At 35.9% G+C, this 26,936-nt stretch overlaps 1 protein-coding gene across 6 annotated transcripts in view; it reads left to right on the top strand.

The window, feature by feature from the left end:
* Nucleotides 1–1,231: 1,231 nt before the first annotated feature.
* LOC134842907 (transient receptor potential cation channel subfamily M member-like 2) overlaps nt 1,232–26,936 on the top strand; it is a 53,654-nt gene continuing 27,949 nt past the window's right edge. The window contains exons 1-2 of one of the 6 annotated variants that reach the window (XM_063859431.1): nt 1,232–2,467; nt 13,594–15,720. In XM_063859431.1, coding sequence (XP_063715501.1) covers nt 14,211–15,720 — 1,510 coding nt within the window. In that variant the 5' untranslated portion in view covers nt 1,232–2,467; nt 13,594–14,210. Of the gene's footprint in view, nt 2,468–11,398; nt 15,721–26,936 lie in introns of those variants that run through there. The other 5 variants (XM_063859429.1, XM_063859430.1, XM_063859433.1 and 2 more) reach the window with 5 other exon arrangements.

The following is a 26,936-nucleotide window of genomic DNA, read 5'->3' on the forward strand; positions in this document are numbered from 1 at the left end:
ACAAAGTCACAAAGTGGGCTCAATTCCCCGCCGTCTTGGTTTTCGAGGTTTTTTCCTTTATTTTTGTGTTTTTATTTTTAATAATTTCAGATATTTGCAGTTTTTCGGCTTCTGTTTGTAAAGTGCAACTTTATCTCTCTGTTTACTGTTTTTAGTCAGTTTTTGAGACTATATGCTCTTTATATTTTCTGTGGTTCGAAGCTTTGTTTGCCCTTAGGCTTACCCCGGATGTTGTTTTTCCATGAAGTTTTTCCTCAGAAAGTAATCCAATTTGAATTGAAGCAAGCTATTTGTCCTAAATTTTACGCTCTTACAAACGAATTCTATCTCTAAGACATCCATTATTATAATCTAAAAAGTTGAAATACAACCATCAAGTTGAAACATATTCCGTACTCGTTATGAGGCATTCGGAGCATTCAGGGGTTTACCCTGATACGAGCGGTCTTGCATGAGTATGTTTTGAGGAACATTGTTATATGAGCAAAATCATTTTCATTCAGTTGGAGAATCGAATCGATTTTTCCCGGTGTCTAAATTTCTTAATTGTGAATATGTGGATCATGATTGCAAGTCAATTTTGAGCTAAATGAAAGTTCTATTGCTGCCTGTAAAAATGACACCTGAGGCGAAGATTGTTTTTATAACCGCTTTCTTTTTCAAACAATCTTTGCTGTTTTCAAAGTGTATTTCATAGTGTAGATTCTTTTGAGAAGTGCCTGTTTCAATCTTATTTATGTGAAGCGTAGCGTCGGTTTTCTGTTTGAACTTTGGCTAGCTCAGAAACCAATTGATTTTTTGAGGGCTTGTTGGCTCTTCAAAAGATCAATTCATAAAAGCAATATTTCAGAAATTGGCACATTTAATCCCTTGACCCCACAGCTCTGCTGCCGTATAACAACTTCGTTTGGCTAGTTCTGATTTTTGTTGATTTTTATTAGGTTTTGCCACCGAAAAAAGGAGGAGGGTGGAGGAAGATAAGAGGAGGAAGAGAAGGGAAGATGTGGGAAGTTTGGTAGGTGATAAGATTTAGACCAGAGGATACAGTGAATTAGATGACAAAAGTGCCAGTTGATTTTTGAGCGAGGCGTCCAACTGATTCTGTTTGCGTTTAGTGCCAGCGTATCCGTAATCTAATTACCCCCTGCGGCGCGTGACCCAAAGGCAAACAATCAATCTACCCAGGCATTGCATAGGAAGTTACCTAACCCAGGTCTTGCTGGAGTATAGATTGTTGTTAAAAATAATTTCTACGCGTTGCCATAGTGTGTTAAAGTGCTGCGGTGATCTTACTGGATTGGACTGAATAAGTGGGCTATTGCCGCTAAGTAACTAGGGCGCTCAGTAGAGCGACTGAAATTGTATCGTGATTAGTTTCAACATAAATACTCTTCTGTTCACGACCTTACTCAGTCAAGGAACTAAACAGCAAGCCAAGTGGTGAATTTGTTCAGCCCGAAAGATTTATTTGCTTTCAACTAAAGGTCGCAATTGTTGTAAATTTTAGGGCCATCGTCTGGGATAATAAACTTCTTTTTAAGTCGCTGGTAAAGATATACAAGTTATATAACTTACACTGTCTCGTATGTCAAATTATGTTGATTGATCTGATATGAAAATTTGTTTTGATATTTTATGTGCTTGTTTTCAAAGGAGGAAACCAATTTTTCCCAATTAACATAAAAGACGAGACGTTTTGCCATGTTCGAAATTAACCAGGCAAACCGAAATTTGCAGTTAGCGAAGATTCTTCAACCGACTTATTTTTATTACCCAATTGGATTGTGGTTATCAAAATGTGTCCCAATAACTTCTGGCTGCTATGTAATGTTTCCTTTCTGAGTTTGGCTGAGAAAACGATTATTTTGAACACTAAAAGAATGATTGAAAGTTTAGTTTTGTCGAAGAACCGTTGAAACTCCTAGATTTTGAAAGAGGCATTTTAGAAATTTTAAAGTATCCTTATTTGCAACTATAATTTATGAATCTGTAAAAATTATTGATTATCATTTAGTTTTATTAACGGAAAGAGCAGTTGTAGAATTGGATTTCCAGTTCGTTGCTTTCCCGTGGCTGGAGATTTAGAGTTTAATTCCTTAATAAACCTTTCTCTCAATTCTACTCTAACCAACTAAATGCACTCTTTAGTAATGAGAGCACGGTCCATTGGTGATACAAGGAGTCCTCCTGCTTTGGTAGTATAAGGCTGTTATGTTCGTCCGCCAAAACTGAAGTCTCTCTTGACTATATTTTGTGCCAAACTTAGTTTACGCTCTGTTACAATTAGTCCCATTGCTCTTTTGATTCAAAACTTAAAATCATTGTGATATGCTTTCCTTACTTATTGTTATCATTACCAGTTGCGGTTAGTACGTCGAGTTTCCAGTTAGTAATGTTTTTCTTTCAATGAGATTTGAAACCCGGGGAGAAGTGTTTTCCCGAAGTTTGATCTTACAAATTAAATACAGTAAGCACCTTTTCTTACCATTGCAAAAACGCATGGTTGCGAAATTGTTAGCTGAACTTTTAGTTTTGGCAATTTTTCATCTAAGTGTTTTTCAAAATTAGACGAGTAGAATGGTACCGCGACAACTCGCAAAATTGGATTTCAAAATTAGTTCAAAATTGCGGCATTGTACACATTGAAGCAACTATACAGTATTTTCACCTCAAAACTGAACCAGCAGGTTTTTTCAGAAATTCCTACATTGAATTGTTTAAATGATATTTTTTTATGACTTGTTTTCGTTTTATCAAGGTTATATTATGTCGTTGAATGGGCGTATTTAGTTTTTGTTATATCAAACTCATAATAAAAGCGTTGAATAAATGAATTCCGAAATATAAGATTGGGCCCATCGTTATATTTCAAATAGAATGCTTCAAAAGCAAAATTGAAAGCAGTATAAACACACAAAAACACTCATTTTGTTTCAAATCCAGATCATTTTTTTTTCACGGAGTTTCTCATCAAGTATACCGACTTAAAGCTGTTACAAGTTCGACAATGCACCTGGTTACGTTGGAAACTTCACGACTATGGTGTTCCAGTTAAAGCTTACGTAACTGGTTTTGAGTATCTCTGCCAATATAACAGCCAAAAGTTTGTCCTCATATAGAAAAAAAGTTAATGAATCAACATAAAAAGCTTGCATGAACAAACCATCCCCATACAAAACAGTCCGATTCAAAAAATTCCGAAACATCAGAAACAGTGATGTCTATTCAAAAAAATAAAAATTGAAATAGAAATTAAAATTTTGAAAGAAAATAATAAAAACTGTTGGCATCAATTCAAATTTTTCCGAAACTATTTAAATTTTTCTTCAGTTTTTAGCAGTTTTTCTACCAAATTGTGGGATTTTTCCCAATTTTGTGAAAAGAATTCCAAAGCAGTTTTTTTGGCATATCTATTTGCTACAAAAATCAGCAAATTTGTCCTGAAAATTTAGATTGTTTGCTTTTTCCGCGGAACGGTGAAATTCGAATATAGTTATCATGAGAAAACTCTGTGCTTTGGCTGGCGAAAGATTTGAGTACAGCTGGAGCTATTTATTTTTTTTCAATTTGAATTGCTCGATTTAAACCAAATTTTTTCATTTAAATTGAGTGGGCTCATAATTTCACATTTAAATAAATTGAAATTTAAATGAAAATTTAAAGTATTTTAAAATGTTTTTTTTTTTAAAATGGACATTACTGATCAGAAAGTTAGTCCGAAAATTCCAAAATTTTGTAAGTTGATTTTTTCATGCTGACAAATTAGTTTCGCGCTTTGAAACATCAAGCTTAAGCAATTAGCGACCTAAGAACAAAAAATTAGACAAATATCTGTGACGGCAGATTTTAGTGGCTAAGTCGTCGGGCTCAAAATTAGGAGTTAAAAAAGAATCCCCGACGGCACCGAAATTTTTTCATTTTTCCAAAAAAAAATAAGTTCGAGCAAATCTGAAAATTGGTAAATCAAAAGAACCAGTAGGGGACTCAACCTGCAGTTGGGCGAGTAGAAAATAAATTTTTTTAATATATATATAGCAATCATTGTGCTGGTTTGATATAGTTTCTACCTCATTTTTTGAAAACGCGTGAAAAGTAGTTGAACTCGTGAAACTTTGAATGTTTATTGCTCGGCTATGCTAAAATAAAATTTGAAACCAATTACAAACCGAAGGTTAGTTCATATTTTGATTTTATAGCTGCATGCCTCATGAAAAAACCTTATAGCCAGAAATGAATGGAATTTATCTATTGGTACTTAATAATCAATTTGATTATACTTTTTTCCAGTTTTTGGCCTTTTTCCATCTGGAGTCAGTGGAGTTTCCTTTAAATTTCAATTTTTCAAATGTTAACTTTGAATTCACTGGATTTAAACGAAAAGTTTTAAATTGCCTGAGCGGGATTTAATAATGCCAAAATACCCATTTTACATATGTCAATTAATTGTCAATTAATTTCTTATTTCGGAGCTCGCGGAAAAAGCAATAATTTAGAAATAAAGAATTTTTTTTTTCAAATAAATACTCCTGCCCGAAAAAATGGGTTTCGTTTTCTTTGTTTAAAATTACAAAAAAATGTACAAAATTGGCAAAAAACTGCTGAAAAACAAACATGAAAAAATCGAAATTACTTAAGAAAAATTTAAATAGTTTCGGTAAAAATTAAATTGATACCAAAAGTTTTTAAAATTTTCTTGAACAATTTTAATATACATTTAAATTTTTAAAATAGACCGTGGCTATTTTTGTACTGAGCTCATTTTTGTGAACAGATTTAAGCAATTTTGTTCAGGTTTTTTTCTTCTTTTGTTTTCCACGCAAAATTTCATTACCACAATTAATCATCGGACGGGGTTGAGTGATATATCATATTAAAGCCCTTACAGTTGTGATTCGAACCACATTAAAAAAATTTTTTCTCACTGTCGAGAAAAACCGGCTTAAAATTTTGTTTGATTTTTCGTCTTATTTCGAGCGAATGAAGCGAGCGCACTGCACTGCCTTATTTTAGCCTAAAAGCTTAAAACAGCTTAATTTAAAACTAAAAACTTATGAAAACTTATTTTTACTTAGGTAACGTTTGTTCGTTAGTTTACTTTGAGTATTTTAAGTTTCAAAAACTGCAAGAAACTGCATTTTTTTTTTCGTTTTTCCATTATTTTTTTTTACAAAAATTGTTTTTCGTTTTGCTTATTTTAGTATGGTTGACGAGTATACTTAATCACCATAATTTGAAAATACTTTGTTGCATTTTTTTAAGACTACTTTCACAGTAACCGGCTATCCTTCTTCAGTTCTGGTTTTAGGTATGATCTATAATCCCGAATCTGAACGGTTTGGTGAACCGATTAACTCCCTCTTAAGCAAAAAACAACTGATTGATATCATCAATTCGATCACACTGAGACTCTTGTCTCTCCACCGAGAATTTTACATATCTAACATATATTCAAGTTCTTTAGACCAACATATAACATGATATATAACGTTTTTCAGAAATTTGACACTATCTGGCCGGATGATAGTATGCTCGAAATAAGACCAAAATTTTTTTACTTCTGTAGTTTTAACAAAAATCGGCTTTCTATTTTTTACGTTTTTGATATTAGTGTAATTTTAAGTATTTTCGATTTATTTCTCTAAATTTTAACTTAACTAATTCTGTTTTTGGTAATTTCCTTGCTTTTTTTTGTTTAAAAGTTCATATGACCTCAATTGTTTCAGGTTTACTTTTATTGACATTTTGACCTAATGTTGCGTCGTATGGAAGGAAAAACAGATTGGGGGCCGTAAATTGTAGAATTTCTGATTCATATTGCCCAAAGATTTACATGACAATTTTTTTCCGGCTAAATGCCGCTCGACAATCGTTTTTGAAAACTGGTTCAAAATTTTGTCAGTTGTAGTGCTGGACGTGTTGCGCATCATTTGAGACATAATTAGGACATTTTGTAAAATTATTTATTTTGAAATTGCATTTTTTCGACTTGAGGCTTTTTTTCTGTCAGTCAGCTAGTAATTTTTTGTTTGTTTGTTTGATGTTGTAAGTCGTACAAAGAACTCTGCTTTGCCTTTGTGCTAAAAATCTTTTCATTTATTGTTTTACACAGCTCAATTTCGATATAAGTCGCCTCTCAAATGAGTACCAACTTCAGACAATAAGTCATTTTATGTTGATATTTTTCGATGAAGATGGAAGATAGCTGTCACTCAAAACTCTATTTACCTTTGCGATAGCAAAGGTATTGCAATTGGGTACTAGACTTTTTCATCGTAAACAATTTTGTCAACAGGACTCATTGGGCTCATTGAACTGGTGGTACCGTAATTCATAATGGTCTCAAAATTTCTAGTGTCTCTTAGACGCTCAGCCTGGTGTTAATAAATACGCCTGGAACGGCAAAGGTTCTGGGTTCGAATCTGGCCAAGACAAATTTTTTTAAACGGTAATTGTTGCGGTTCCAAAAAATGTCGGCTAATAATTTGTCTGCCTATGTTATGTCGGCTTAGTTGTCACATCTAAGAATAGTTTGTTTTAGCTGTAAACAGTTTTAACTGCGTTCTTTTCAGCATTTCAAAATTCCGGCCGAATGAAAATTTCTTCTCACATTGGTTGTAATTGAACCATGTCGTTTTTTTTTTCGTTTTTTTTAACTATTTTTATCGACTTAATAAATTTCGGCCTAATTACTATCAACCTAGTGGCCTCCGGTTGCGTCGTTACGTCCGAAAAAAGCTTTTTTGCGCGTTTCTGTGCTCTGACCGGAAAAGGGAATTGACATTTTTTTTATATTTAGAATTTGTCTGAATTTCTTTTCGACATGAAGGGTTTCTGCTCAGGTTTTTTTTTGTCTTTTTTACCGCTTGGTAATAATAAATTCAAATCCAATCAACCATCTGGCTCATCTGGCATAGAGATAAAACAACTGCTTGATGCGGTAAAATAACTGCTTTTTTGCAAACTAGACTTTTTGTGCTTTTTCGGATTATCGTGGTTCAGCTGTATTGCATGTTGCTGTAACCACCGTGCTTAGGACGTCACAGCTTAATAAAATACTCGATATTATCAAAATCCTTGACGTGGAATTAACAAACTGCGCCCGGGACGGTAAAAGATCCTAGGTTCGAATCTAACAGAAACTGTTGTTTCTTTTTCAAACGCAGAAGCTCTCATTTACAAAAAAAAAAATTGGCGTGATGAGAAGTATAATTTTAAATGTTTTCGATTTATTTCTCTAAATTTTAACCTAACTAGTTCTGTTTTTGGTAATTATCTTGCTTTAATTTTTTTTAAAGTTCATATGACCTCAATTGTTTCAGGTTAAATTTTATTGACTTAGTGACCTAATGTTGCGTCGTATGGAAGGAAAAACAGATTGGGGGCCGTAAATTGTAGAATTTCTGATTCATATTGCCCAAAGATTTACATGACAATTTTTTTCCGGCTAAATGCCGCTCGACAATCGTTTTTGAAAACTGGTTCAAAATTTTATCAGTTGTAGTGCTGGACGTGTTGCGAATCATTTGAGACATAATTAGGACATTTTGTAAAATTATTTGTTTTGAAATTGCATTTTTTCGACTTGAGGCTTTTTTTCTGTCAGTCAGCTAGTAATTTTTTGTTTGTTTGATGTTGTAAGTCGTACAAAGAACTCTGCTTTGCCTTTGTGCTAAAAATCTTTTCATTTATTGTTTTACACAGCTCAATTTCGAAATAAGTCGCCTCTCAAATGAGTACCAACTTCAGACAATTAGTCATTTTATGTTGATAATTTTTGATGAAGATGGAAGATAGCTGTCACTCAAAACTCTATTTACCTTTGCGATAGCAAAGGTATTGCAATTGGGTACTAGACTTTTTCATCGTAAACAATTTTGTCAACAGGACTCATTGGGCTCATTGAACTGGTGGTACCGTAATTCATAATGGTCTCGAAATTTCTAGTGTCTCTTAGACGCTCAGCCTGGTGTTAATAAATACGCCTGGAACGGCAAAGGTTCTGGGTTCGAATCTGGCCAAGACAAATTTTTTTAAACGGTAATTGTTGCGGTTCCAAAAAATTTCGGCTAATAATTTGTCTGCCTATGTTATGTCGGCTTAGTTGTCACATCTAAGAATAGTTTGTTTAGCTGTAAACAGTTTTAACTGCGTTCTTTTCAGCATTTCAAAATTCCGGCCGAAAAAAATTTCTTCTCACATTGGTTGTAATTTAACCATGTCGTTTTTTTTTTCGTTTTTTTTAAAACTATTTTTATCGGCTTAATAAATTTCGGCCTAATTACTATCAACCTAGTGGCCTCCGGTTGCGTCGTTACGTCCGAAAAAAGCTTTTGTTCGCGTTTCTGTGCTCTGACCGGAAAAAGGAATTGACATTTTTTTTTATGTTTAGAATTTTTTTGAATTTCTTTTCGACATGAAGGGTTTCTGCTCAGGTTTTTCGTCGTCTTTTTTACCGCTTAGTAATAATAAATTCAAATCCAATCAACCATCTGGCTCATCTGGCATAGAGATAAAACAACTGCTTGATGCGATAAAATAACTGCTTTTTTGCAAACTAGACTTTTTGTGCTTTTTCGGATTATCGTGGTTCAGCTGTATTGCTTGTTGCTGTAACCACCGTGCTTAGGACGTCACAGCTCAATAAAATACTCGATATTATCAAAATCCTTGACGTGGAATTAACAAACTGCGCCCGGGACGGTAAAAGATCCTAGGTTCGAATCTAACAGAAACTGTTGTTTCTTTTTCAAACGCAGAAGCTCTCATTTACAAAAAAAAATTTGGCGTGATGAGAAGTATAATTTTAAATGTTTTCGATTTATTTCTCTAAATTTTAACCTAACTAGTTCTGTTTTTGGTAATTATCTTGCTTTAATTTTTTTTAAAGTTCATATGACCTCAATTGTTTCAGGTTAAATTTTATTGACTTAGTGACCTAATGTTGCGTCGTACGGAAGGAAAAATAGATTCGGGGCCGTAAATTGTAGACTTTCAGATTCATATTGCCCAAAGTTTTACCTGACAACTTTTTTTCCGGCTAAATGCCGCTCGACAATCGTTTTTGAAAACTGGTTCAAAAATTTATCAGTTGTAGTGCTGGACGTGTTGCGAATCATTTGAGACATAATTAGGACATTTTGTAAAATTATTTGTTTTGAAATTGCATTTTTTCGACTTGAGGCTTTTTTTCTGTCAGTCAGCTAGTAATTTTTTGTTTGTTTGTTTGATGTTGTAAGTCGTACAAAGAACTCTGCTTTGCCTTTGTGCTAAAAATCTTTTCATTTATTGTTTTACACAGCTCAATTTCGATATAAGTCGCCTCTCAAATGAGTACCAACTTCAGACAATTAGTCATTTTATGTTGATTTTTTTTGATGAAGATGGAAGATAGCTGTCACTCAAAACTCTATTTACCTTTGCGATAGCAAAGGTATTGCAATTGGGTACTAGACTTTTTCATCGTAAACAATTTTGTCAACAGGACTCATTGGGCTCGTTGAACTGGTGGTACCGTAATTCATAATGGTCTCAAAATTTCTAGTGTCTCTTAGACGCTCAGCCTGGTGTTAATAAATACGCCTGGAACGGCAAAGGTTCTGGGCTCGAATCTGGCCAAGACAAATTTTTTTAAACGGTAATTGTTGCGGTTCCAAAAAATTTCGGCTAATAATTTGTCTGCCTATGTTATGTCGGCTTAGTTGTCACATCTAAGAATAGTTTGTTTAGCTGTAAACAGTTTTAACTGCGTTCTTTTCAGCATTTCAAAATTCCGGCCGAAAAAAATTTCTTCTCACATTGGTTGTAATTTAACCATGTCGTTTTTTTCGTTTTTTTTAAAACTATTTTTATCGGCTTAATAAATTTTGGCCTAATTACTATCAACCTAGTGGCCTCCGGTTGCGTCGTTACGTCCGAAAAAAGCTTTTGTTCGCGTTTCTGTGCTCTGACCGGAAAAAGGAATTGACATTTTTTTTATGTTTAGAATTTTTTTGAATTTCTTTTCGACAGGAAGGGTTTCTGCTCAGGTTTTTTGTCGTCTTTTTTACCGCTTAGTAATAATAAATTCAAATCCAATCAACCATCTGGCTCATCTGGCATAGAGATAAAACAACTGCTTGATGCGATAAAATAACTGCTTTTTTGCAAACTAGACTTTTTGTGCTTTTTCGGATTATCGTGGTTCAGCTGTATTGCTTGTTGCTGTAACCACCGTGCTTAGGACGTCACAGCTCAATAAAATACTCGATATTATCAAAATCCTTGACGTGGAATTAACAAACTGCGCCCGGGACCGGTAAAAGATCCTAGGTTCGAATCTAACAGAAACTGTTGTTTCTTTTTCAAACGCAGAAGCTCTCATTTACAAAAAAAAATTTGGCGTGATGAGAAGTACAATTTTAAATGTTTTCGATTTATTTCTCTAAATTTTAACCTAACTAGTTCTGTTTTTGGTAATTATCTTGCTTTAATTTTTTTAAAGTTCATATGACCTCAATTGTTTCAGGTTAAATTTTATTGACTTAGTGACCTAATGTTGCGTCGTACGGAAGGAAAAACAGATTCGGGGCCGTAAATTGTTGACTTTCAGATTCATATTGCCCAAAGTTTTACCTGACAACTTTTTTTCCGGCTAAATGCCGCTCGGCAATCGTTTTTGAAAACTGGTTCAAAATTTTGGCAGTTGTAGTGCTGGACGTGTTGCGCATCATTTGAGACATAATTAGGACATTTTGTAGAATTGGTTATTATGAAATTGCATTTTTTTTGATGTTGTAAGTCGTACAAAGTTCTGCTTTGCCTTTGTGCTAAAAATCTTTTCATTTAATGTTTTACACAGCTCAATTTCGATATTAGTCGCTTCTCAAATGAGTACCAACTTCAGACAATAAGTCATTTTATGTTGATATTTTTCGATGAAGATGGAAGATAGCTGTCACTTAAAACTCTATTTACTTTTGCAATAGCAATGGTATTGCAATTGGGTACTAGACTTTTTCATCGCAAACAATTTTGTCAACAGGACTCATTGGGCTCATTGAACTGGTGGTACCGTAATTCATGATGATCTGAAAATTTCAACTGTCTCTTAGACGCTCAGCCTGGTGTTAACAAATACGCCTGGGACGGCAAAGGTTTTGGGTTCAAATCTGGCCAAGACAAGTTTTTTTAAACGGTAATTGTTGCGGTTCAAAAAAATTTCGTTGAATTATTTGTCTGCTTTTGTTATGTCGGCTTAGTTGTCACATCTAAAAATAGTATGTTTTAGCTGTAAACAGTTTTAACTGCAGTTGTTTTTAGCATTTTAAAAATCCGGCCGAATAAAAATTTCTTCTTACATTGGTTGCAATTTAACCAGGTCGTTTTGTTAAAGTTTCATTTTTTTCCCTTTTTTCGATTTTTTTATCGGCTTAATACATTTCGGCCTAATTACTATCAACCCAGTGGCCTCCTGTTGCGTCGTTACGTCCGAAAAAAAATTTTTTGCGCGTTTCTGTGCATTGACCGGAAAAGGGACGACATTTTTTTTATGTTCAGAATTTTTCTGAATTTCTTTTCGACATGAAGGGTTTCTGCTCAGGTTTTTTCGTCTTTGTTACCGCTTGGTAATAATAAGTTCAAATCCAATCAACCAGCCTGCTCTTCTGGCATAGAGGTAAAACAACTGCTTGATGTGGTAAAATAACAGCTTTTTTGCAAACTAGACTTTTTGTGCTTACCGTGCTTGAGACGTCAAAAACAGGGAGATCGATTCCATTTGAAACTTGTTTTTCTTGAATTTGTAATTTCTTCTCCAGCTTGTAACACCTTGGGTACTGTGGGCACTGGTAAGCGTTTGGTTCATTTCCAGGGTGAATATATTCCTCTACAGCCGCCTCTAATTCTACAGCCTGCAACCTTCGGTCTTTCGGTTTTCCTTCTTTCAACTTTCTTTCTACTTTTGTTGAATTAAATAATGCCGTCGAATTTGTTTCTCGGATTTTTTTTTCTGAAATCATACTTAATATTGATTCAAAAATATGAAATTTTTGTAAATATAGTTTTTAACGCGTATTTTTGCCAACTTGCTGCCTCCCTTTTACTTTTTAATTTGTGTTTCCACATTTCTACGTTTGAGTTGAAACTTTGATTTTGTTTTTTTTTTTTCGCTTAAAGGTTGATTCGGTCCTGTGGTTTCATGTTTTATCTTATCAGCTCAGTGTCCTAAATATGAATTGTTGGAAAGAAAAGTTGGTTTCATCCTTCCGTGTTTCCGGGAGGTTTTAAAAATCTATCGCTCAAAAATTTCTTGGCTTCTTTTTTGTTTTCAGTTCAACTGGCGTCTGGGTAAAGATTTTAAGATAAATGTTAAAAGAAGCACCAATAGGAAGGTTTTCAATCGAAGTTTTGAGGTGGAATTTTTTTGCGATAGTTCTCTGCGAAGTTTGTATCGACTTATTTTGTTTGCGTGCATTGGACAATTTTTTACTGACTATTCGTGTTTCAGGGTTGTAAACTGACCAAGTTGGATCCGAAATTAGAATATCTCTGTTAGTGATTTTGATTTCGGGTTTTTCATGTGACCAAGTATCTCACTGCGACTTTTATTTGTTTTAATTGACTCGCAATGCACAAAATCAACGGAAGTTGATAAAAAATTTTGCTATGTGTGTCTTTCATTTCGCTGCTATGGCTACTTTACTATCGACGGCTAGTTTGAAAACAAAATAATTAAAATGGTAAGAACATGATTTTTGTCCATTTAGTTTCTTTTGAGTCACATGATTTTTCATGCATGGTTTCAAAGTCCAATTTTTGTTGTTTTTTTTTTGGGTAAAAATCACTCTGCGAGGTATTTTGTCGATGCTTGAATACTCTTGGCTACCTGATTTGAAATTGGATAATTTGAATCGGAGATACAAACATCAAGTACTATCAATGCTAGTTGGCTAGAGTGCAAGTAAGACAGAATGTTCTAACCACGCTTATTTTCTTCTGAAATTTGTAAATTGGGGAAGAAAGTTAAATATTTTAAATTTCTTTTTCGATTGTCTCAAAATTTTTTAGCTAAATTTCAAGTTGTAAGAGGTACAAGGAGAGAAAAATGATGCTATTACCAGAAGCTATTACAAGAAAAAGTGTTAATATCATAACTTTTTCAAAAATCGAGGAATATATTGATCAGAAATTCACTCGGAAACTTCAGACTGATAATTAGGCTGGAACTCCGACAACATTATTGATTTTTTAACGTTCCGGATAACGGCTGAAAATTCTTTATTGTGATACCACACTCGAACCCCTCCAGAGTTTATTTGAGGTAGCCAAAATCGGCTGGTAAAAAGTGATGTGATCGGAAGAAAACGCGTTCATTCACACAGTAATAAAGGTTTCCAGCCATTATAATCGGAAGTTTTCGAGTACGTTTTGGCTTAATGTTTTTCCGGGAATCTTTTTTTTTTAAATTTGGGCTGAAACAAAAAAGGGTTTGCTCCATTGAAAAAAAAAATCAATTTGAAAATAAATCATCAATGCACCTTTCGCTGCTTAGTTTAATGTAATTCTTTGATAAAGTGGTCAGTGATTCGCAATTGTGCATCTTTTCTCTTCACACAGTTTTTGATGTAGACTATTATTGTCTGCGAAGATCCATTTTTAACTCAAATTTCAGAACTCATTCTTAAGTCTCTTAAATAAAGAGAATTACAGGATTCAGAAAATGGACCATTGCATGATTATCTCTATTACTATGCTGAAATTCGTTTTTCAATTCCTGACTGATTTACGCCTCTCTAAATTGTGACAATCGTTATATTGATATGGTTAAAATTTCGATGCCCATCTCTCAAGTGAACCCAAGTCAAATTTATTTCTATTCTTATTTTTTTTATCATTCTTCAAATCTTTTGAAGCGCGACTCGTCTCCATTGGGAAGCTAAATTAAATAGAGATTTCTTCAATCCTGTTGCAATCTTCCTGATTTTATTACGAAATACAAGCATTGTTAAATGAGATTGCGTGTTCTGGGAATACGTGAAATCAAAGGGCGGATATCAAAAAGAGAAGAAAACAACAATAAAGTCAGGAATACGAATGTGATTTTTGTATGAAAGTTAAAATTGATCATATCCCGGAATCAATCACGCAAGATAGGTTGCAAAGAAATTTACATTTTCCAACCATTGACATGCAAATTTGAATTGCATTACTCAACTTATAGGGTGTAGTTAGACATGATTCCAGCGCAGAGGAGCAACCAAAATTCGCCGATCGGGGAAGCACGGTACATCGAAAGGGGAGAAAAAGATAAAGCGGAGGTTCACCGCGGGAATAAAAGTTTGATAAATAATCCAAACAGTGTTAATCAAAAATCGACCGGTGATAGCAACGGGTCATTAAATTCTAACCACCAAGGGGGAGGAGGGGGAACCGGCGGAAACGCCACGCGAGATCCAACGCGGGACATTGAATTAACCAGAGCTGGCTTGCAACAACCGTCGCCACGGGGGAGGAAAAAAGGTAGCGAAAGTGAACTTGCTAATGGGGAAAACAAGGGCGTAAATATCAACAACATCAACAACAACAACCAAAACAAGTCACCATATTTAGACAGCAAAAAACAACAGTTAGAAGGTGATGGTACGAATGATAGCAATAATACCAGAAAAAGTCAGAAAGATATTGGCGCCATCATTGAAAACAAATGCAGTATTACTAACCCCGTTGACTGTTATTCCAATTCAGATTCACCGGACCAAATCACAAACAAGCCCGCGGACATAAATGTGAACAACCAACCCACAGGGGATGAAAAGCCTCATCATGATGGGTATCGAAATAGGGATAATAATACCACCAGTGGTCCTGGCACAAAACACATAACGACACAACTTCCGCCAACTACGGAACAAAATTGTGCTCCAAGTAGTTATGATAGTTATGATGAAAAGAGTGCCATAACAAACCAGTTAGACCAGCAAAATCTATCACCAGGCTCGCCTACTTCATCGCCCAGTGGTAATGAAATTACAAATGACAGTAATGCTGATTCCATTGTTAAATCACAATCAATTCTCGCTCAACCAAATTACCCGGATAATCAAGTAACAGGCTGTGAAGCTTTGAAAAACAATACCAAATCTAGTCAGGATAAAAGTAGCACGGAGGATACCCAAGCTGCTGAAATTCAGCCGGCTGAAAACAGCAATAACGAAGCCAGTACCCCTGAAATAAACTACCCTGTAGTCCAAAACAATCTCTCATTTGATAGGGCCGAAACCCCAGATTTTCGAAGTCAGTCTGTAACTCCGAGACCAGGATCGAGGGCCGAGTCAATACGACTCCTAAGTCGACTCAGCTCCGTGCGCCTTGGCGGCAACGATCATTTTGCCTCAACTCCTCCGGGTTACCGAAGGTTATTACCTCACCTTTTTGCAGATATCACAGTAGAATCACTATTTAACAAAGCCGAAATGCGACGAATTAATTTCGTAGACGAAAGTGATAACTTTGAGAAGTTGGCCGATTTTCTTGTCGCCCCTGAGGGAACCTCGTCAGCAACGATATGTGACAAGTTTTTCAAAGAATGGAAACTGGAGACGCCCAAGTTGATAATATCGGTGAGTGGGTGGAGCAACAACATGCCAATCGTTCCGCCCAGACAACTACTGAGGCTGAAGCAGGGACTGCTGAGGACTGTCCAATCAACGAACACTTGGATTTTGTCCACGGGAATCACACATGGTGAGTATTTTATCATTTTACGCAGGCCACTGCAATGTACCTTTTTGTACACAGGTAACCTTCCTATATTCTGCTTATTTAGTTCCCCTAGTCGGCCGTGTCTGGGAGGGTAATATGCATGGCTCTTAACACTAGAGCCGTGCGATCGAATTTTACTTCGGTCCCGGTCGGAGGGTTCCCAATTTCATCCGAATCCCGCCGAAGGCGGGAGCGGCTACCGAAAAATATACACACACCCTTCACAGGATATCCCTACATTGGTTAGGACCGGGGGGCTAAAAAAAATCTAGTAAAGACTTTCGCCACATAAAACGGCGTAATAGTCTTAGCGGATTTATTTTCTGAGACGTGTCACAAAGCCGAAGTGACTGTATTTGTCGTTTTTTTTTTCAAAATTCTGGTGAACGGTTGAACGAAAAAAACGAGTTGCTGTTATGAACGATGGTGTATCGATGGTGTACCTTGCAATGTCTACAAATTATTAATTATAGTCATTTACATGTGAGAAGAAATGGCAGAATGATTTTTGATTTCTGTGGTTATTTTGCAGTTAGTCCGTACTGTATTATAAGAATCAAATTTGTGCTACTTTATTGGTAAGAATCGTTGAGAGCTTCATCTTGTACTTCAGGGTAAAAGAAAATAACAGCAATTATTGAACTTGATTTCGCTTTTTTTTGCCAATATGCGCTAACATTTATTTTGAATGTTGGTTATCATAAGCTTTATTTCTCGCATCAAGGTCCGATGACCGTTTGGGATACCGAAAGCTTAAGAGTAGGAAACAAGTTTTTGTCTGGCTGCATTTTTGTTTTGGCTTATTCACATGATAGCCATTGGGAATGCTAACTAAATTTTTACTCCACAAGTCGTGAATTTCAATCTATCTTTCCGCAAAACAAGATCTTTAAACAGTAATTTTCGAGCTTTAGAAGCTTTTGTTAGTAGTTTGCCTTAAATACCAATAGCTTTTGCCTTAACTAAGACCTATTCTGAGAAAGAAACTTATGTAAAGTATTTTTCTATTCCAAGCTACAATTAACAAGTTTTGGCAAAGAGGGAAGTTCGAGGAGTAGAATGGTACAGCAAACATTTAATGGAGAAGAAAGGTGCATCAAAAAGTTACAGATTTTCAATAAACAAAACACCACCATGTTCAAATATGAACCATAAGTATAAAACATTTGACCATAAGTCTAGAACATTTGAGACTCTAGATGTTTTACACGAATATATGATAAAGCTAGTGACTTGCACATCAGTTTTCAGAAAAAAATAACTAAATGTTGAATGGTAGTGAAATAACTTTTAAGACAAAGTCTAGAGTTGAAATTAACAAACTTAGACACAAAGCAAATCACATTGATGGTTACCTGGATTGATGTTTTCTTTCGAATTTTGAAAGGTTGTTTGAAGCACAAAATTACCTCCCTATCAGATCATCAATGTGTTTTGTTCTCGACAAAACTACTGAATTTCATTGAAAGTTAGCAATCTAAGTATTTTCAGATGTTTAGAAACTTTAAACGATTAGACAAAAAACGAAATTCAATCAGTTTCAATTTTTTCTGTATTTATAGGCTTAATTCGATTCAGAACTGAATCAACACAACTTTCGCTTGATGAAATCTGTCAATTTTTTTGTTTGATTCAAAACTAACTGTTTGAAGAAAAAGTTTCATTTAAACTGAGTAAAATTGAAAACTGTAAGAAAAAAGTAATATTATTGAATATTTGTCAAGGAACGAAATGGTTTAAATTCAAAACCTAGAAAACAACGACGAACAGAATTTTGCCTGATGTTTTCCCTTCAGAAAACACTGTAAAAAATTGAAAAAACCAAACGTGAATTTTTGAGAACAAAATACAGCAACCAAAAAGGCAGTCAAAAATTCTCTTTTTCTCTTGCTAAAAGTACTGATAGCACAAATTAGAGATACTTCCAATTAACTCAAATGATTTCTTGTGGACCTTCAAAAACAATTAGCAAAAGAACATAACCAGAACTGGTAAAAAAAATTTCGTAATGTTTTTGAAAAATCATTGGTTTTGGAAGCAACAGATGATTGAGAAGTTTTTAAGACAGTAGCAAAAACTCCAAAGAAAATATCTTAGGGTAATAGTGACCTAAGCATTTTTAGGTTGGAAATTTTTATTCCAGCTATATGTGAGTTCTGTCTTTTTTTTCAACAAATGTTTTTTTTTTAAATTTTATCGACAAAAAATCAAAGTTTCTGAAGTAATAGCTTTTTTCAAATGCAGCGAGAAATAAAAATGCGGAAATAACAGACCAATAACTTTGCCGCTAATTATAAGACCGATATTATAAAAAGTCAAAACCTCTAAATGATGCATCCTTGAATCTGGTTCAAATTTTTTGTATTGCTGCCTACACAACAACTTCAGTGGCATGCTGTTTTTTGATCTTTAGAAAGCTTGTGATACAGTCGATCGCTCCAATTTGTTGCAGAAATCCTTGTTCGTTTGTTTTAGCAAATTCATTTAGATTCACTTAAGTCGTATTTTGAAACTAGAACGCATTATGTTCAAGTTGAGAACGATCAGTCAGACTCAAAACCAATAAAGTGTGGTGTTCCACAGGCTTTGATTTTGGGTCCTCTTTTGTTTCTGATATATGAAAATGATCTACTAAATTCTCGCAAAAGTTTCGATCTCACAATTTTTGTTGATGTTAACACTCTTAACAGTTAAATAGATGACCAGTTACAAAAAATGTCTCGACATTTGATGAATATATTCAGCCGGTGGCTTGTAATAAGTTGAAATTAATCAAAAAGAAAAGCAAAGTTTTTCTTTTTCCAAGCAGGAATATGAAATTTTTCTGGTATCAATGGAGATGACGCAAAACTTTGTTTTTTTTTCAGGAAGAATTATCTAGGAGTCATGTTAGAGAAAAAAATAGATTATAAAAGCCAAATCACAATGACAAATGACAAAAATTGAAAACTTAGTATCATCACTACAGATAAGCTCTATCAAAACAAAATGGTGCACAAACTCAAAGTTTGTATTGAAGACTTTTAGAATTTGTTTAAGTTCTTTTTTTGTTTTTGCTGTTAGGGATAGTTCACAAACTTAAATGTTGATTATATTAGACATATTTTTAGCTCCTATAGTGCTATTAAAACTTGTGTTTTTTTTTCGGTCAAAAACCCGGACAATTTCTTTTTTTAAATCAAACTGTTCAGAAAGGGTGAATTTTTTTTTCAAAATTGTCAAATTGACGGGCGATTACCTTTAGACGACCTTTCAGGTTTGTTTGTACTAAATTTAATTTGGAAATTATTTTGTTTTTATTTTTTTTTACTGATCAAACGAGTGAGGTTTTAATCAAACTAACAGAGGTTGATATAATATTATTTTTGTACTTTTGCTAGCAATTACATACAGGAAACATGCAGGAAACTGATTACTGTCATTTGTTGTTCCGACTATCGAAAGAAATGGCAAGTTTTTTTTCAAGTCCGAGGCAGTTTTTTCTATCTCCAGGCACTATAAGATTTTTCAAATAGCCATTTGCGGCGAGATTTTAGTATCGCTTAAAAAGTATGCAGGTGTTAAGCTCGAAATAAAAAGGTTATTTCTCCTGCGACTTTTTTTTGCCAATTTATACAGGCTTGAAAGTTGCAAATTGGAGGTAATATAAGGGTGCGTATGACAAATAAGATCATTCTGAATTGAATGGAAGCATTCTAATTTTTCCACAACTTGTTATACTAGTGAAGTGTAACCCTTTGACTTGCCATTGCGTGTGAGAAAAGACTAAACAACATAAAGACTACTCATGTGAGCCTTGATTTTTTAACGTCTTGTGAATGGACAAAATTTTTTTACAGAAAATTTTTTTTCTACATAAATTTTCCCCGTTATTGAAAAGTGATGTAATAAGCAATTAAGTAACCATTAACAAAATACTTAGGCCAAATAATTTGCATCAAAACAAATTATAATTGTTTCTCAGCCAAATTAAGACCCCACGCGCGATAATTCGAACGGATTGTTTACGAACAAAGCGCGATAATTCTCTCGAATTGATGTTTGCTCATATTTTTACAATAAAGGATAAAAGGTAACAAGATTGCTCGTATCAGGGCGAGGCCTTGAATGTTCCGACTGCCTCTTAAGGTTTATTGAGCAGCAGTAATACATAGAAAAAATTAAATGAAATAAAATAAAGTGAAATTTTTTTTCTAAAAATTGAATTTTTTTTTGTGAAAATCATCCCCCCACACGCCATATAAAGTACAAAAAAAATAGATCTCGCTCCTTGTAACAAATCAATTATGGCTAATAAGCTATTTGAATCAATTTGGAACAATTTTCAACACGGATTAACTCTCCGCTCACGCGTTAATAGCGCGAAATATATCGCGCGTTAATTGTCCCAAATTGGCCAAAATGCCAATCTTTAAACCCCCGTAACTTTACGAAAAATGATCACAGGTGAAATATCTTTTCAAATTTGAGCTCAGGACAACAATACCTTTCGAATGATATAAAAAAATTCCGTCAAAAATGGCTAGTTAAAAAGTCGAAATTTGTCTGAAGAAAAAAAAACCCACCCCGAGCACAAATATTCCGTAACTTTCGTATCGAAAGTCGGAACAATAAAATCTACTTCCGAAGTTTGTGCATGCAGGTTTTTCAGAACATTGTTACTCGATTCAATTCTTGAGTAGATGTTGAGTGTGTGCGCTTTAGTTGAATAGAGTTTGATTTTTAATTTGGTTTAGCACGTTTTTGCCTGTTACAGTCAATTGACTTTCTTTTTAAATTAACCTCGGCAGGAAGTTTGTAAATATAATGGTTTTTGAAATGATACATCTAAGTAGGTTTTCGAGAATTATTTAGTGATAAACCGTGTTGAAGATACTGGTTTGATCTTATGCAGCAAGTAGAGCTCTGTGACAAGGTTTTCCTGTTCAGACCCTCAGTTGTTTGTGATTGATGAAGCTTAGGGCTGTTAGTGTCTGTCATATTATCCTGAACCCATGCTAGTAGTTAGACACCTCATTACAAAGGTTCGGTTCTGGGCCAAGTAGTCTTTCTGCAAATTTAGTCAATGAAGCAGTAGCGATATCACTGGTATTGATTGAACTTTTTTGGGACCTTGATCTGGTTTTTTTAAGCAGAATATTTCTATCGTTCTTCCACTTTTGGGAAAGTTAAAGGAAGTTTTGAGTTTCTCAGAGAAGATTTGACAGTAAACAGCTTTGATGATGTAATTATTGCCTGCCAACCCAAGGTACTGAAAGTTTGTTAGTGCAATCTTGATAGTGCCCGGAACCTTCCTTTAAAAAACTTTCTCGGCCTTGTCGTGCCCGGAGCTTTGTTTTTTTTCTGGTTCATTTGGCCGAGTTTTTTTTATTCGTTTAGGTATTTGACGCACAGTTTCGCATCGTAGATTGGTGAGCTTGTACAAATAATCAGTATTTTGGAAATCCGTTGCAGATTTTATCCTGATAGTGATTTGATGTTCGATCGTATTTCTCTTGTTTGTCCTCTGATCGAATTTATCGAAGAATGAAATATATTTGGCGTTTTTGTTGTCTTATAGTAAGTTTTTGATTTTATTGTTGCGGGTGATTATTCTGAGGTGACCTGGGTGTTTTAGTAGAAGTTTCTCTCATTTTTGAATTGCCTTCCTGCATTTTTGAAGTAACTTTAGGCATGCAGCACTGAAGGATGTTTCATGAGGCGGCTTTGTAAATGATATCTCTTTAACATCTTTCATGATATTCAAAAACATTGCCTGAGAATGTTGATTTCTGGAACATTTGTCTGCGCTTGATCCATGAAATGGTTGCTGCTTGTTTAGTAATTTTGATCGAGTTGCAAAAAATTAGTTTGTGCAACAATTTTCACGCTCGAGCAACAATTGCTCTTGTTATCTAAATTTTATTGTTCAAACGAGAATTTTGGAAAGATTATCACGAAATCAAGAAGAACATCAATTGCATGTGCGTGTAAGAAAATCAATTGCAAATGCGTCAAGAGTTGTAAATGCGTATACAGAAAACTAAAGAATTTTAAGCAAGGGCACTTTCGTAAGATAACAAAACTTGAGCGGCCACTCTAATTCAATGCAGATTTGCCTACTCAGTTTGTCAAATCATCAAAAACATTTCCGGTGAATCTGCCGGAAGACAAGTGGAGATATTTGGATTACTGCACGAGTGAGGAGTGCATTTACCTGTCGATTCTGTTTGGCAATTCAGAAGAATGGAATTCACATTGAACACACTGGTACTGAAACAAAATAGTTTTTTTTTCTTCTGTTTTCTAATAGTATTTTACAGCGTTGTAAATTGTAGCTTCTTGCTGTAAATACTTCAGAAATTGGTATTAGATGAGCGATTTCCTTGTGGAATAAAGATTGTACAGTTGGTTTTATCTTTCTCGTACTACTTCTTTCGTTCGATTTGTACTTGACGCGTTTTCTTGCAGTGGTAGTGCATATCACTTAAACTATTGATTTTACTTTATACTTCTAGCTTCTTTCGTGCAGTTTTATGCATGCAAATTTTTCAGAACATTGATACTCGATTGAACTGTTGAATAGATGTAGAGTGTGTGAGATTGTGTTCAAAAGCGTTTGAATTTGAGTGTGTGAGTTTTAATTATGTTTTGCATTTTTTGGACTGCTACTCCCAATTGATTGGGTTTTTTGCCGACCTTCGTTTCATTGTTAACCTCGGCAGGCCGGGTTGTAAATATAATGGCTAATCATTTGATATATCTACGTTTTTTTTTTATAATTGCTCAGTGATTAACCTAGTTGAAGGTTGTGGTTCGGTCTTACGTATCGAGTAGCGTTCTGTGGCTAGGTTTTTTGCTCAGACCCTCGGTGATTGATACAGCTTAGTGCTGTTACTTTTTGTCATGTTTTCCTGAATCCATCTCAATACACGCGCGTTCGTTCAGTTCTGGGCCAAGTAGTCTTTCTACAAATTTAGTCACGGATGCAGTAGCGCTATCGGCTGGTGTTGTTTAAAATTTTTCGGGACCTTTTTCCGGTTTAATAAGCAAACTACTATCGTTCTTCCTTTCTTGGAAAGTTGACGCCTTTCAGAGAGGAGTTAACAGCTTTGATTATGTAGTTATTGCCTATCAATCTAAGCTAATGTAACTTTTTAGTGCAATCTTGACAGTGCCTTGAATTTGCTTGTTTGTCTTCTGTGTTTTTTTGTATAAACCCCCGTCCGTGCAGGACCAACAGTGGGGGAGGGGGGATGTCATCCATTTCGCCGTAGCTGGTCCGACCTTGAGAAGGCGGATGACACTGGGACCCCTCCAACCATGGCCGCAGTGGGATGCGAACACAAAACCATCATTTCAAGAGTCGCATGCCTTACCCACTCGGCCACGTCCTCTGTGATTGAATTCGTCGAAGAAAGAACTATATTCGGCTTTGTTGTCTTGTAGTAGGTTGTTCATTTTCATGTTCAGACAGATTTTTCTGAGGTGGCCTGGGTGTTTTTGTGGAAGTTTCTTTCATTCTTGAAGTGCCTGCCCTGGGATGTTAAAGTATGCAGCCCTGTGAGATGTTTCATGAGGAGCCTTTATAGATGATATCTCTTAACATCTTTCATGATCCTCAAGAACAGTGCCTTATGAATGTTGATACCTGAAGATTTCTTTGCACATCATATTCCAATTGTTTGCTGCTTGTTTGTTAAATTTTTGCAATTAGCAAAAAATTTAGCTAGCAGTTTTCGCCGAGAATTAAATTGCATTGCATTTTTCAACGATGTACATTAATGAGTAAAAAACGATCATATTATTTGATTTTTTTTGTTCAAACTAGAATCTTGGACAAATTTTTTTAGAATTCATAAACAACAAGCCTTACGTGGATCGTAAGTGAGTATAAAGTATCTTAACGAAACTTCACTCAAGACACTTTCGCAACATAACAAAACATGAGCGTCCATTAAAGTCAGTGCAGATTTGACCCTCTTTGTTTGTGATATCATCAAAAAGACTTCTGGTGAATCTGCCTGGAAGACAAGTGGAGATCTTTGGATTACTGCACGGGTGTGGAGTGCATTTACCTGTCGATTCTATTTGGCATTTCAGAAAAATAGAAATCACATTGAAGACATTCTATTTTGAAGTGCGTCTAGCCTTATCTCGCCATGATTAAGCTTTTTTTCTGGTTTTGATGATACTAAAAACTTCTGAATATGCTTCTGAGTACGGCGTCATTTTTCACGAGCAGCTAATAATTATTTTTAAAGGATAATATTACTTAACCATGGATCTTTAATTTCAATTTTTTCTAGCTACAGAGTTTTAACTATTTTTGTAGTCGAAAATTTCTGCAGTGCGTATATATGAACCGGAAACTCTTGTTCTTTTTTGTTTTATTTTGTTCGGTTTTTACTGAAAATCCACCTGTATAACAGGGAGTTCATAGATTTTTGACTTCAAAGCACAAGTTTTTCTGCTTATTGCCATTTTGTTATTTAACCGTTTCGGTTTTCATTTTCTGTTGCACAAGTCCAACGCTTATAATTGAAGGACTCGACTGGAACTAATGACTATAAATTAGGCCTATAATATATATGGCGTACAATTTTTTATAACGGCCTGTGAAAAATGCAGGTTCAATATCTTTAATTCACTGAACTAAGATTGACTCGTTTATTCTTTAACGGTTAACAACAATGAATCCAAACATCGCAGACTAAACTTAAGGTTGGCAGGTATTAATTAATTAGTAGCCGCACCAGACACATAGCTAACCAATGGCGCCAACACGTAATATATGATTAGATACTATATATGACATTCCCTCAACAATCAATTTTCAAACAACTGTTTTAAAATTATCCAACGGAAATGTTTGAGTTTTAGACCAGCGGTAGTCCACCCTCTCCCTGGGCATGAGTTTTAGTTTAACAAGTTTCTTGAGTTTCCTTTTTCACTCCCTCTTTCAAATGTGCCTTCCTGCTCAATTAGTGTCCCGCTCTCTGTCTTCCTCTCCTTTGGATGTTCTCGCTTTCAATATACTATCTATCATAACCCCGCCGAATTTAGATACCGCCGTCCGCTTCCTGGTACTTTTCCGTGATCCTGTTCCATCTTCTGATTCTTGACTAGAGTATGATACGAGACGTAAGCGTCGTACTCGTTCCCCTTTCTTTTTAGAATGTTTCCCCCCTCGTCCTTCGTTACTCAAATTTGGGGCACTCCCCCCTTGCTCGTTGCTCATAGTCTGGACCTCCGTGTCCACCCCCTGGGATTTTCCAGCTCCGCTTCCTTCGGATAAGTTTGGTCTTCCAATTCCGTCTTCTACATCGTTATTCATTTTTGGTTCATTTCCTTCCACATCTCGCCCTGGTGCTATTGTTGAGTTCCCTGCGTGTTTGGAAATTGTTATTGGCTCGTACTCCGAATCCGAATCGTCCTCCTCCACTGGTGAAAATTCTCGCACTCTGTTATCAGCCTTACTCTGTGCGCTTGCTTTACTCTGTGTGCTAGTCCCCGCCGCCTGTTCGTTCGCTGCTCGCTTTAGTTCCGCCCGACGTTGCAATGCACTCATAGCTGGGAGTGGTAGTGTTAGCTTACTCGCGGTAGTTGGCGCGTTCGATTTGATGACTTTCTCGGCAACCCCACTTTTCCTAAGTACAGAGCCATTTGCTAGAGTTATAGTGTGCTTAGATTCGCGAATTACTTTTTGGTTTATGGGTCTATACCTTTTATTGCTATCCTTGAGTCGTTGGAACAACAGTTCGGTCCGTTTACTTGGCTGTTTAGACTTTCCCCCACAAGCCTGTTTCCCGTCCCCGTCAGCCATTGGTGTTCCATCCGCCGCCGAAACTAGTTGATTTTGTGTCAGTCGCCTAGGGTGATTCATATGATCGACATCAAACTCCACGTCGGATCGTTCTTCCCAATCCGTTGCCATGGGTTGGATGTTCCTCGGAGCTCTGGGGTCAGTAGAATCTAAATAGGCAGATTTTTGTTTCAACACTCTGGCCCAGTTTAGGTTTTGCAGGGTTGGCTTTTTCGTAAGATTTCGCAGTACCGTATTGGCTTCTCTGCCGTGATGAGCTTCAAACGGCGATATTTTGAGAGTAGCATTTGGGGCAAATCTTAGAGCACTCAAGGCTCGTTCTATCATTGATTCTAAGTTTCCACTATCTTTTTCTTTAGCGTAAGTTAAGACAAAGTTTTTCAGACTGCCAATGGTACGTTCGACACACCCGGTGGCGCGATGATCATTCACGGGTGAATAAATTATTTCAATTCCTTCGGAATTGCAAAATGATTTAACTGCATTCGATGTGAAACTTGTACCTTGATCCATAAAAATTTTCCTAGGGACACCATGTTGAGATATGTATTGTTTAATGAACTTAAGGACCTTGTCGCTTTTATTATTTCCGCAGATCATTGCAGAGGGCCAACGTGAGAATCGGTCAACCGCTACCAAGACATTTTTACTTGATTCATTTAAGTATCTAATTGGACCCCAAAAATCAAGCTGTAGGCATTCGTTCGGCTCGCGTGGTTCATAGATCTTCCCAACATCACCTTTGGCGCATAATGGTTTAAGGCTTTTACCTGCATCGGTGCATTCCTTGCATCCATCCGCAGCTGCGACTAAACTCCGGTGGAGATAGGGAAACCAGACATCCCTCGCAGCGTCGAACATACTCGAGCGCCCATGGTGAAACGCATGTATCCGATTAACCACAGCCTTCCTGAGTGGTATGGGGATGACGAGTCGTTCGTCCATCCACAGACAATTTTCCCGCACGTGGAAATCATGTGTGTGCTGTCCGAGGTAGGCACCCATTGCTCTGACCTTCTTTTCCAAATCCGGGTCCTTACTCTCCACCAGTTCTTTTATTGCGCGCATCTGGGGGTCCCCTTTATAGTTCGCTTCCACGAGCTTCAGGTTGAATAGCTCCGGCAGTGCACTGCTTTTGCGGACTATCTTGCAGTCCCGGGGGATTACTGACATGATGACGTTCCCTCCTGCTGGGTATGCCGCCGGAAAAAGTTCACCTCCGAATGCCGAAGGAATGGAGATGACTGTGTTGCATCGAATGTCCCTGGTGTGATGCGTCTCCGCCTCCAATCGTGCATCCACAATCTCCACCTCGCTGCTACTGCCGCTCGTTATTTCTGGATGTTTCAACAGTAATTTATTTAATTTCTTCAAATTAAGTGATGTCATTGTA

This window comes from Symsagittifera roscoffensis, chromosome 3, assembly GCF_963678635.1.
Source record: "Symsagittifera roscoffensis chromosome 3, txSymRosc1.1, whole genome shotgun sequence".
NCBI lineage: Eukaryota > Metazoa > Xenacoelomorpha > Acoela > Convolutidae > Symsagittifera > Symsagittifera roscoffensis.